General features: G+C 44.6%; 1 protein-coding gene across 1 annotated transcript in view; it reads right to left on the reverse strand.

Moving 5' to 3' along the window:
• Nucleotides 1–1,583: 1,583 nt before the first annotated feature.
• LOC144754062 (class II histocompatibility antigen, M beta 1 chain-like) overlaps nt 1,584–13,987 on the reverse strand; it is an 82,180-nt gene continuing 69,776 nt past the window's right edge. Inside the window, exons 5-6 of the mRNA XM_078641581.1 lie at nt 6,707–6,742; nt 1,584–4,942 (exon numbers count right to left, since the gene is read on the reverse strand). Coding sequence (XP_078497707.1) covers nt 4,935–4,942; nt 6,707–6,742 — 44 coding nt within the window. The 3' untranslated portion in view covers nt 1,584–4,934. The remainder of the gene's footprint in view (nt 4,943–6,706; nt 6,743–13,987) is intronic.

Raw genomic sequence — 13,987 nt, forward strand, 5'->3', positions numbered from 1 at the left:
TCATTGATGAGCAGCTCACCTTTAGGCCCCAGGTTAATGCCGTAGCATCATCAGTATTTTTTATACTTAAAATGATGCGGAAGATTCTCTTTCCTTCCGGAGAGCAGTAAAAAAACAGTTATTTTACTGCACTAGTGCTGTCGCGCCTAGACTTGCAACAGCCTGCTTCTGAATGCTCAACAGGGGCTTCTTAATAAAATGCAGGTGTTGCAAAATGCGGCAGCTAGACTTTTGACGGGCATACCGAAGTATACCTCCATCATCTCCGAAATTACTAAATTACATTGGCTGCCAGTGCGGAAGCGGATTTCTTTCAAAGCCTTATGTCTGGTCTTTTAGGCCTTGCAAGGCCTGGGGCCGGCCTGCCTGAAGCAGTACTTTCAATGGTATCTCCCTCCCAGAGCTGGGCAATGCTTGGTCAAAGTTCCTCGTATAAAGAAGGCATGGTGGGGAGGCAGGAGCTTTGTTTTGGGGGCAACTAAGGCCTGGAATACATTGCCCCTCTCCTTGAGGAACATGACAGACCTGATGGCTTTCAGGAGAGGCATTAAAACTTGGCTGTTTACACATTAACTTGATTTTGGCCTGATCCTTTAGGAGTATTCATCTAGCGCCAAGACACCTTCGGGTAACAGCTTGCTGTATAAATGCAAAAAATAAATAAATAAATAAATAAATAAAACATACATGCACTATGCATACAGTATGCAGATAAAGAAGGACCAAATAATGCTTGGGTGGAAGGAGCAAAGAAAGTTAAACATAATTCTGGATCCCAACAGTCCAGAACAGTTACTAGTGGCTTGTGAGGGCGAGGATACAAAGAAATGGGTGTTGAATGAATTTCCATCAGTATTTAATGAGGAACATTGGTAAATTGAGGGGTTTTACTCACCGAATTAGATTGAAAAGTCATGCGACACCCAAGGTTCATAAAGCCCACAATATCTCTTTCAGAGTCAGGGAGGAAGTGAAGATGGAGTGAGGAAATCTTAGAGAGTCACGCATTATAGAACCAGTGGAGGCATCTGCCCGGGTTTCTCCATGAGTGGTAGCCACGATCCAATGGCAAGGTGCGCTTATGTGTTGACTTAAGGGGGTTGAATAACAACATAGTGGTAGATCAATTTCTCTTGGCAAGGATAGAAGAGATGCTAAAGGGTTTTCTATACTCGATCTATCTGCTGAGTATCATCAGGTAGTTCTGGGTCCTGCTTGTCGACATCTCCCTGCTTCCTTTACGCTCTTTGGTTGCTGCCACTTTCGACGCATGCAGTTTGGCCTGGCGGTGGCAGTAATTCTTAGGCCCATGACACAACTGTTTGGTGAGATTCAAGAAGTAATGTTCTTTCAAGACAATATTTTAATCATGGAAAAGACTAAGAAAAATCATGATGAGGTATTAAGGAAGGTTTCAAATATTCTTAGGCAAAAAGGTTTAACAGCTGGAATCACTAAGTGCAAGTTCGCTGTAAGAAACGTCACATATCTTGGACATGATGTTATTCACAAAGGAATCAAACCTAAAGAAAAGCTTGTAGAAGCTATCAGTAAGGCTCCGTCACCCATATCCAAGGATGAACTTTTCTCTTTTGTGGGTTTGGTGAAGTTTTATTCTAAGTTGTAGAGACATTTTCAGGGAAAATACGTGAGATACCTGTATTGTTGAGAAACAAAAGCAGATTTGAATGGTGCAGTGCATGTCAGCGGTCATATTTAGACATCAAACGGGCAATTAGTAAAGCACCCACATTACAAGGTTTTCATCCTACAGCTGAAACATTTGTCACCACAGATGCCAGTGAAAAAGGTCTATGGAGAGTACCCACTCACAAGGGTGAACATGGGAAAGAAATTGTTAAATAATAGCTTTTGCTCATCGATCTCTTTCACCCACAAAGGAGAAATATTCAGTACAAAATAGAGAAACATTAGCATGTGTGTGGACATTTAGCTTACAAGATTTTTTATATGAAGTCCAATATGTACCTGGTACTAAAATAAAATGCAGAAATTTCCTGAGTAGAATGTCTTTGTCTCTCAGGGAAATGGACCTGACCCCATGGACTGAAGTGTGTGCGGCAATTATTTTTATGCTGAATGAGGTCAAAAGCTTACAGAAGCTTTCATTCAGTCATAGAAAGTGAATGAACCGAAGCATTTGATAAAGATGATACCCTGACAAATGCTAAAGAAACAGTTGTAAATGGATGGGGAAGATGTGTGGAAGTGGAGCTCTTAGGTGAAATGAAAGCGTATTGTGAAGTCCGAGAAGAACTAAGTGTTGATTCCATTTTTGTATTGAGGTCCGACAAAGTTATATCGCCTAGTGCCATCGGAGACAAGATGTGTCAATTTGCCATGAGGGACATTCGGGTATAGCACGTACTAAACATAATGTGAAATTGTTATACTGGTGTCCTATAGTAGCTATAGAAACAGGAGAGTTTTACGATCCTGTGTGGAGTGCGAGAATGCCGACAAATCTCATAAAATCTTAAACCCTCTTGTGGGTTCATTAGGGTGTGCCAACTTAAACCATGGGAAGACGTAGCAGACAGCATGGGACCTATTACATGGAATAAAGGGTCCTGTAAGTACTTTGTGGTGTTACTGGATTTGTTTTCAAGATAACTATAAGAGGTTAACAAAGTGGATACTGCCATGGTGATAAGATTCTTGGATAACACTTTCCAGCATCCACATTAAAGGACATTTGGGTGCAATTTTGATCTGAAGAAATTAAGAACTTTGTTAAATTTGCAGGTATTGAGCACAGATTCACAGCATTTTATCATCCCAGGGGAAATGGCATAGTGGAGAGAGCAAATAGATTGATTATTGCATTTTGCAATTAGCCAATCAGGAAAGGAAACATTGGGATGCGGAATTGAGAAAAATGGTTTGGACCTAGGAGTTACTCCCCATGATTCAGTGGGGGAGAGTCCATTTGGATTGATGAGAGGACGTGTACCGCATTGCAAAGCGGATCCTGTTTGGATGAATAGAGGGAAAAAAATAGTTTGGGATGTGGAGGAAGTGAGAAAATGCATCCTAGCATCTCAGGAGAAGAATAAGTCATATTTTGATTCCAAACATGGAGTTTATGAGGGGAATTTGACGGTGGGCCAATGGGTCCGAGTTAAGTCAATTAGGAAGGTTGCTAAAGGGGGATACAAATTCTGCTTTCACAAACAAATTGTGAAAGTAATTAACAATATTCTGTAACTGGATGATGGCAGTATTTGTCATGTGAGTCGTTTAGCATTGACATGACTTGACATTGGTAGGGTGGAGAACGTAAAGAACAGGGTTGAGAATGATTGGGTATACGAATTCTGGTGGTTGTGTACCGTACTGGAAGTGGCGCGAGAAGAGAACATTATTGATGAAGGACATTATAACGAGTGTGAAAACTGAAATGTTCATTTGAGAGATGACAGTCAGGGAAGTCGGAGAGTTACATCTGAGGATGTAGGAAATAGTGCTTTAATGAATAAAGAGAAGGGTGGTGTCGGAACAAGCACCTTTGGTAGAAGCATCAAGAAACCTAAGAATTTAGTAGATTATGATTGCAGTATGTAAATGTATCAATAGTTTAGCTGCTAAATATTATTATCCTTTGTTAATTTTGAAAATGTGTTTGTTTTATCAAAGGGAAGGGGTGTGCAGTTATGGGGTTGCGTTTCTTGCAGAATGTGGATGCGTGTCGTGCAGAATATGGGTTGTAGAACGTTAGGTCTGTCCCCTGCTCTTAGGGTGAAGAGTTGGATTGTTGGCGGGGTTGGAGCTGGGAAAGCACATGTGTGTGTGTGCATGTATTACCTGTGTCCTATGAGGTTGTTCTAATAAAGGATTTCAAAAACTTACCCGGACTTCCATCACCACTACATGCAACAAACCTGAAACATTCACAGATGTTGGGTCTATAACTTAATCACTCCAGGAGCCGCTCTTTATATTAAATTTAGGAGAAACAAAGTCTCTTTAATACAGTTCGGTATCGTGTACATCGCTGGATCATTGACCAGGAAGCCGGCTCGCGGACGACATTGCATGAGTGCTGCCCTGTACCCAGGAATGAAGATCTATTGTAAATATCAGAAGGGCAGAGGTCATCGGGTTCATACCACTGCTCCCCAGCAATGCTCCTCATTGAAGTGAGTGGGGTCTCCTGCAATTGACCAATGAGAAAGTCCTACAAATTTGCCCAGAGAGACAGAAGTGACTGCGTTCGAGGTGTGATCCCTCTTACAGGAGGCCTATGCTTCCTCTTGAGTTAGGGTCTACCTCTCACATCAACCGTGGCCCCCCAAATCAGCCAATCCGCTGATGGTTACTGTACTGTCCCAAATAAGAGTGCTCTTACAACAGTATGCAAAACCCTGTTTATATAACGACTTCCCACCAGACCGACTGTCAGGGACAAGCATCACCTTCTAAAATAAACAACTAAAAATCCATAAACAAAATCTACTTTAATGAAGCAAAGATGGCGCCTGGGCTGTGTATTTGATTAAAAGCCCCAGAGGCATGGCTGATCCTCCTTTGATGAACTGCACTACTTTTCTATTCATAATCTGAGACTCTTGGAAGCAGAGTTGGACCTTTAGGCTTGGTACATGATCTCCTTCTCGGATACACCACGTGCCATCAGAGCCCTTCATCTTGGGCTAAAATGGCAAGTCAGCAGTGATTGGCCACTTCTACTGTCTGTTGGTCCCATGTGACTTCCTGCCCCAGCTGAATCCTCTCAGACACGAGTCCTGGGCTCCGGCTCGACAGAGTGGCGAGGGCAGATCACACGCGGCAAGGTCCAGGTCCAGGGCTCCGATTGAGGAAGGCGTAGTAGGTGATGGTGTAGTAGGCGAAGATGTAGAAGGCGATGGGTACAGAAGGCGTAGAGTGGTCCCTGCTCCATGAAGATGGCTGTTCTAGGAGACTGAGAAAAGAAGACACAAAGAGGGCAATGGAAATAAGGACATACTGAGCTGTGGACACATAAAATGACAATAGACAAACTCAGCTGAGTGCAGAGTTAAGGATGTTTTTAGAGAAAGGATTTAAAGGCATAATGAGCTCAAATATAATATTTAAAAACATATTTATCTGAAAGAAGAAACAAATTTATAACCAGGCTCGTTTCTAAGTACTCAGTAATAAAAGGCAGACTCAGCTACAGGCTAAAACTGAAATAAAGGCCATTCCCAGAACAATAGAAGTGAGAAAAACAAGTACTTAACAGCAGACAAGTCTGCTACAGACAGATAGAAATAAAGAACATACACATCAGCAGACAATGAATACTCAGGAGTAAACAGAAATTAAGGACATAATGCACCAAAAAGACATGAATGAAAGGTAAGCTCTGTAAGTGATAGAGAAATACACTATGTACAAACTTTATTCCAGAGCATAGAAATAAAAGAAATACTCAACTGCAGGCAGATACAGACACAACATACAATCATTTGTTGGGAGATAAAATGAAAATCATAGATAGTTATTTAGAAGTTCATGGCGGCAGGTCCCCTGACAAATATGTGGACAGCCTGGTCGCCAAGTTTGCAAATCTCTTTTATCATTTAGAGGCAGAAAAACTATTGGCTTTCTATCAGAGAAGCCTCAGCAGGCTCTGCTGACAGAAGCCCTTTGCCAGCAGTCCACCAGCTTACCGTTAAAAAGGCCCTTCCAACCCTAATTAGGTGGGCCTTCCCATGTGGATTTTAGGTACAGACTACCAGACGCATCGGAGCTGTCAGGTTGTGAAAAACATATTATTGGCTTACCAGGACATACAGGAGCTTGGATCCCGCCCACTGCGTATCATTGGTTGGCTTGCCTGTCACTCTCATTTGCTTGCTTCTTTTCTGTGTCCCAGTCTGTCAATCTTATGTTTTTACTTCCCATGGAGCAAAGCCTCTTTACCATCCCTTTTGATTGGGAGGCTTCTATGCTTCCACTGCTTGTTTTTCAAGCTCTATTTTTTTACTTAAGCATTCCATGAGAGTGCATGTGTTTTCAAGCTGTCTCCCTCGTGTACTTATATTCCCCTGCACTCCATGTGGCTCATTGCTGCCCATGTGTGTCTCCCAGCACATCTGCATGCTGCTCTTGCTTGTATGCCTCACCCCATTGATTTCTTGCCCGTGTGCTTTTCCCCAACTCACTCCACGTTGTTGTGTCACATGATATTTCTTTGCCCTAATCTGCCTTCCATATTCTCCCCCCACCAGCACCCTTCTCTATTGCAGTTGCTTCGCCTCCCCATCCCTAGATGCTGCTCCCTCCAGCTGAGCCTTCCATAATGCTCCCACCAATCATGCCCTCTGTGTTGCTCCCCCCGCCAAAGCTTACAAAAAACCTTCTGTGCATTTTTCTCTTTTTATTTGCTGATTCGAGTTGGATTGATAAATAAAGAGGAAATAAAAGCAGCTGTGTCATTTTGTAGGCATGGTGCATGTTCGACAGAGGCCTTAGCCATCTAAAATGTGACATCTTAAGAAGACTTTGGTGCTGCTGAAAGAGGACTGGAAAGATAAATATTTAAAAGTTCAAGAAAAAAGTAGAAAACGTGCAAAAACAAAATAAAGATAGCCCCCTGTTGTAGGAAATCTCCCATTAGGCAAGAGCTAACAGAAAAGGCCCTAGAGTGAGCAGACATTGACAACAGAAGTCAGAGACAAGAGTAAGGAGTGTACGTCACCTTCAGGATAGCTGTCTCCTGGGATAGGCGCGTAGCCTGTGTGAGAAAAAGAAAAACAGTACAATGAGATCATATCGCCAGTATCATCTCACACAAGCAACACCCAATAGAACCTCTCAGGATAAAAGCCACCTAACACAACCAACACCTAAGAGAACCTCTCAGAATAAACGCCACCTCACACAACCAACATCCAACAGAACCTCTCAGGATAAACACCACCTCACACAAACAACACCTAAGAGAACCTCTCGGAATAAACACCACCTCACACAACCAACACCCAACAGAACCTCTCAGGATAAACACCACCTCACATCACACAACCAACACCTAAGAAAACCTCTCAGAATAAACGCCACCTCACACAACCAACACCCAAGAGAACCACTCAGGTTAAATGCCACCTCACACAACCAACACCCAAGAGAACCTCTCAGGATAAACGCCACCTCATACAACCAACCCCCAAGAGAACCTCTCAGAATAAACGCCACCTCACACAACCAACACCCAACAGAACCTCTCAGGATAAACACCACCTCATACAAACAACACCCAACAGAACCTTTCAGGATAAACGCCACCTCACACAACCAACACCTAAGAGAAGCCCTCGGAACAAACACCACCTCACACAAACAACACCCAACAGAACCTCTCAGGATAAACACCACCTCATACAAACAACACCCAATAGAACCTTTCAGGATAAACGCCACCTCACACAACCAACACCTAAGAGAACCTCTCAGAATAAATACCACCTCACACAACCAACACCCATCAGAACCTCTCAGAATAAACTCCACCTCACACAACCAACACCTAAGGGAACCTCTCAGAATAAACACCACCTCACACAAACAACACCCAACAGAACCTCTCAGGATAAACACCACCTCACACAACTAACACCTAAGAGAACCTCTCGGAATAACACCACCTCACACAACCAACACCTAAGAGAACCTCTCAGAATAAACACCACCTAACCACAAACAACACCCAACAGAACCTCTCAGGATAAACACCACCTAACACAACCAACACCCAAGAGAACCTCTCAGAATAAACGCCATCTCACACAACCAACACCTAAGAGAACCTCTCAGGATAAACACCACCTCACACAACCAACACCTAAGAGAACCTCTCGGAATAAACACCACCTCACACAACCAACACCCAACAGAACCTCTCAGGATAAACACCACCTCACATCACACAACCAACACCTAAGAAAACCTCTCAGAATAAACGCCACCTCACACAACCAACACCCAACAGAACCTCTCAGGATAAACATCACCTCACACAACCAACACCTAAGAGAACCTCTCCGAATAAACACCACCTCATACAACCAACACCCAACAGAACCTCTCAGGATAAACACCACCTCACATCACACAACCAACACCTAAGAAAACCTCTCAGAATAAACGCCGCCTCACACAACCAACACCCAAGAGAACCACTCAGGTTAAATGCCACCTCACACAACCAACACCCAAGAGAACCTCTCAGGATAAACGCCACCTCATACAACCAACCCCCAAGAGAACCTCTCAGAATAAACGCCACCTCACACAACCAACACCCAACAGAACCTCTCAGGATAAACGCCACCTCATACAACCAACCCCCAAGAGAACCTCTCAGAATAAACGCCACCTCACACAACCAACACCCAACAGAACCTCTCAGGATAAACACCACCTCATACAAATAACACCCAATAGAACCTCTCAGGATAAACACCACCTCATACAAACAACACCCAATAGAACCTTTCAGGATAAACGCCACCTCACACAACCAACACCTAAGAGAACCTCTCAGAATAAATGCCACCTCACACAACCAACACCCATCAGAACCTCTCAGAATAAACTCCACCTCACACAACCAACACCTAAGGGAACCTCTCAGAATAAACACCACCTCACACAAACAACACCCAACAGAACCTCTCAGGATAAACACCACCTCACACAACTAACACCTAAGAGAACGTCTCGGAATAACACCACCTCACACAACCAACACCTAAGAGAACCTCTCAGAATAAACACCACCTAACCACAAACAACACCCAACAGAACCTCTCAGGATAAACACCACCTAACACAACCAACACCCAAGAGAACCTCTCAGAATAAACGCCATCTCACACAACCAACACCTAAGAGAACCTCTCAGGATAAACACCACCTCACACAACCAGAACCTTTCAGGATAAACGCCACCTCACACAACCAACACCCAAGAGAACCTCTCAGGTTAAACGCACCTCACACAACCAACACCCAAGAGAACCTCTCAGGATAAACACCACCTCATACAAACAACACCCAACAGAAGCTTTCAGGATAAACGCCACCTCACACAACCAACACCTAAGAGAACCCCTCGGAACAAACACCACCTCACACAAACAACACCCAACAGAACCTCTCAGGATAAACACCACCTCATACAAACAACACCCAATAGAACCTTTCAGGATAAACGCCACCTCACACAACCAACACCTAAGAGAACCTCTCAGAATAAATATCACCTCACACAACCAACACCCATCAGAACGTCTCAGAATAAACTCCACCTCACACAACCAACACCTAAGGGAACCTCTCAGAATAAACACCACCTCACACAACCAACACCCAACAGAACCTCTCAGGATAAACACCACCTCACACAACCAACACCTAAGAGAACCTCTCGGAATAAACACCACCTCACACAACCAACACCCAACAGAACCTCTCCGGATAAACACCACCTCATACACACAACACCCAACAGAACCTTTCTGGATAAACGCCACCTCACACAACCAACACCTAAGAGAACCTCTCGGAATAAACACCACCTCACAAAAACAACACCCAATAGAACCTCTCAGGATAAACACCACCTCATACAAACAACACCCAATAGAACCTTTCAGGATAAACGCCACCTCACACAACCAACACCTAAGAGAACCTCTCAGAATAAATGCCACCTCACACAACCAAAACCCATCAGAACCTCTCAGACTGAACCCCACCTCACACAACCAACACCTAAGGGAACCTTTCAGAATAAACACCACTTCACACAAACAACACCCAACAGAACCTCTCAGGATAAACACCACCTCACACAACCAGCACCTAAGAGAACCTACGGAATAAACACCACCTCACACAACCAACACCTAAGAGAACCTCTCAGAATAAACGCCACCTAACCACACACAACACCCAACAGAACCTCTCAGGATAAACACCACCTAACACAACCAACACCCAACAGAACCTCTCAGAATAAACGCCATCTCACACAACGAACACCTAAGAGAACCTCTCAGGATAAACACCACCTCACACAACCAACACCCAGGAGAACCTCTCAGGTTAAATGCACCTCACACAACCAACACCCAAGAGAACCTCTCAGAATAAACGCCACCTCACACAACCAACACCCAACAGAACCTCTCAGGATAAACACTACCTCACACAAGCAACACCCAACAGAACCTCTCAGGATAAACACCACCTCAGACAACCAACACCCAACAGAACCTCTCAGGATAAACACCACCTCACACAACCAACACCCAAGAGAACCTCTCAGGTTAAACGCCACCTCTCACAACCAACACCTAAGAGTACCTCTCAGGATAAACACCACCTCACACAACCAACACCCAAGAGAACCTCTCAGGTTAAACGCCACCTCACACAACCAACACCTAAGAGTACCTCTCAGAATAAACGCACCTCAAACAAACAACACCCAACAGAACCTCTCAGGATAAATACCACCTCGCTCAAACAACACCCAGCAGAACCTATCAGAATAAACGCCACCTAAGACAACCAACACCCAACAGAACCTCTCAGGATAAACGCCACCTCACACAACCAACACCCAAAGGAACCTCTCAGGATAAACACCACCTCACACAACCAGAACCTTTCAGGATAAACGCCACCTCACACAACCAACACCCAAGAGAACCTCTCAGGTTAAACACACCTCACACAACCAACACCCAAGAGAACCTCTCAGGATAAGCACCACCTCATACAAACAACACCCAATAGAACCTTTCAAGATAAACACCACCTCACTCAAACAACACCCAACAGAACCTCTCAGAATAAACGCCACCTCACACAACCAACACCTAGGAGAACCTCTCAGAATAAACGCCACCTCACACAAACAACACCCAACAGAACCTCTCAGGATAAACGCCACCTCACACAACCAACACCCAAGAGAACCTTTCCGAATAAATACCACCTCACACCTAAGAGAACCTCTCAGAATAAACGCCACCTCACACAACCAACACCCAACAGAACCTCTTAGAATAAACACCACATCACACAACCAACACCTAAGAAAACCTCTCAGAATAAACGCCACCTCACACAACCAACACCCAAGAGAACCACTCAGGTTAAACGCCACCTCACACAACCAACACCCAAGGGAACTTCTCAGGATAAACGCCACCTCATACAACCAACCCCCAAGAGAACCTCTCAGAATAAACGCCACCTCACACAACCAACACCCAACAGAACCTCTCAGGATAAACACCACCTTATACAAACAACACCCAACAGAACCTTTCAGGATAAACGCCACCTCACACAACCAACACCTAAGAGAACCCCTCGGAACAAACACCACCTCACACAAACAACACCCAACAGAACCTGTCAGGATAAACACCACCTCATACAAACAACACCCAATAGAACCTTTCAGGATAAACGCCACCTCACACAACCGACACCTAAGAGAACCTCTCAGAATAAATATCACCTCACACAACCAACACCCATCAGAACCTCTCAGAATAAACTCCACCTCACACAACCAACACCTAAGGGAACCTCTCAGAATAAACACCACCTCACACAAACAACACCCAACAGAACCTCTCAGGATAAACACCACCTCACACAATTAACACCTAAGAGACTAAGAGAACCTCTCGGAATAACACCACCTCACACAACCAACACCTAAGAGAACCTCTCAGAATAAACACCACCTAACCACAAACAACACCCAACAGAACCTCTCAGGATAAACACCACCTAACACAACCAACACCCAAGAGAACCTCTCAGAATAAACGCCATCTCACACAACCAACACCTAAGAGAACCTCTCAGGATAAACACCACCTCACACAACCAGAACCTTTCAGGATAAACGCCACCTCACACAACCAACACCCAAGAGAACCTCTCAGGTTAAACGCACCTCACACAACCGACACCCAAGAGAACCTCTCAGGATAAACACCACCTCATACAAACAACACCCAATAGAACCTTTCAAGATAAACACCACCTCACTCAAACAACACCCAACAGAACCTCTCAGAATAAACGCCACTAAGACAACCAACACCCAACAGAACCTCTCATGTTAACCTCCACCTCACACAACCAACACCCAAGAGAACCTTTCAGAATAAACACCACCTCACACAACCAACACCTAGGAGAACCTCTCAGAATAAATGCCACCTCACACAAACAACACCCAACAGAACCTCTCAGGATAAACGCCACCTCACACAACCAACACCCAAGAGAACCTTTCAGAATAAACGCCACCTCACACAACCAACACCCAACAGAACCTCTCAGAATAAACACCACATCACACAACCAACACCTAAGAAAACCTCTCAGAATAAACGCCACCTCACACAACCAACACCCAAGAGAACCACTCAGGTTAAACGCCACCTCACACAACCAACACCCAAGAGAACCTCTCAGAATAAACGCCACCTCACACAACCAACACCTAAGAGAACCTCTCAGAATAAACGCCACTCACACAACCAACACCCAACAGAACCTCTCAGGATAAACACCACCTCACACAGCCAACACCTAAGAGAACCTCTCGGAATAAACACCACCTCACACAACCAACACCCAACAGAACCTCTCCGGATAAACACCACCTCATACACACAACACCCAACAGAACCTTTCTGGATAAACGCCACCTCACACAACCAACACCTAAGAGAACCTCTCGGAATAAACACCACCTCACACAAACAACACCCAACAGAACCTCTCAGGATAAACACCACCTCATACAAACAACACCCAATAGAACCTTTCAGGATAAACGCCACCTCACACAACCAACACCTAAGAGAACCTCTCAGAATAAATGCCAACTCACACAACCAAAACCCATCAGAACCTCTCAGAATGAACCCCACCTCACTCAACCAACACCTAAGGGAACCTCTCAGAATAAACACCACTTCACACAAACACCCAACAGAACCTCTCAGGATAAACACCACCTCACACAACCAACACCTAAGAGAACCTACGGAATAAACACCACCTCACACAACCAACACCTAAGAGAACCTCTCAGAATAAACGCCACCTAACCACAAACAACACCCAACAGAACTTCTCAGGATAAACACCACCTAACACAACCAACACCCAACAGAACCTCTCAGAATAAACGCCATCTCACACAACGAACACCTAAGAGAACCTCTCAGGATAAACACCACCTCACACAACCAGAACCTCTCAGGATAAACGCCACCTCACACAACCAACACCCGGGAGAACCTCTCAGGTTAAATGCACCTCACACAACCAACACCCAAGAGAACCTCTCAGAATAAACACCACCTAACCACAAACAACACCCAACAGAACCTCTCAGGATAAACACCACCTAACACAACCAACACCCAAGAGAACCTCTCAGAATAAACACCATCTCACACAACCAACACCTAAGAGAACCTCTCAGGATAAACACCACCTCACACAACCAGAACCTTTCAGGATAAACGCCACCTCACACAACCAACACCCAAGAGAACCTCTCAGGTTAAACGCACCTCACACAACCGACACCCAAGAGAACCTCTCAGGATAAACACCACCTCATACAAACAACACCCAATAGAACCTTTCAAGATAAACACCACCTCACTCAAACAACACCCAACAGAACCTCTCAGAATAAACGCCACTAAGACAACCAACACCCAACAGAACCTCTCATGTTAACCTCCACCTCACACAACCAACACCCAAGAGAACCTTTCAGAATAAACGCCACCTCACACAACCAACACCTAGGAGAACCTCTCAGAATAAATGCCACCTCACACAAACAACACCCAACAGAACCTCTCAGGATAAACGCCACCTCACACAACCAACACCCAAGAGAACCTTTCAGAATAAACGC

This window comes from Lissotriton helveticus, chromosome 5_1 (genome assembly GCF_964261635.1).
Source record: "Lissotriton helveticus chromosome 5_1, aLisHel1.1, whole genome shotgun sequence".
NCBI classification, from domain to species: domain Eukaryota; kingdom Metazoa; phylum Chordata; class Amphibia; order Caudata; family Salamandridae; genus Lissotriton; species Lissotriton helveticus.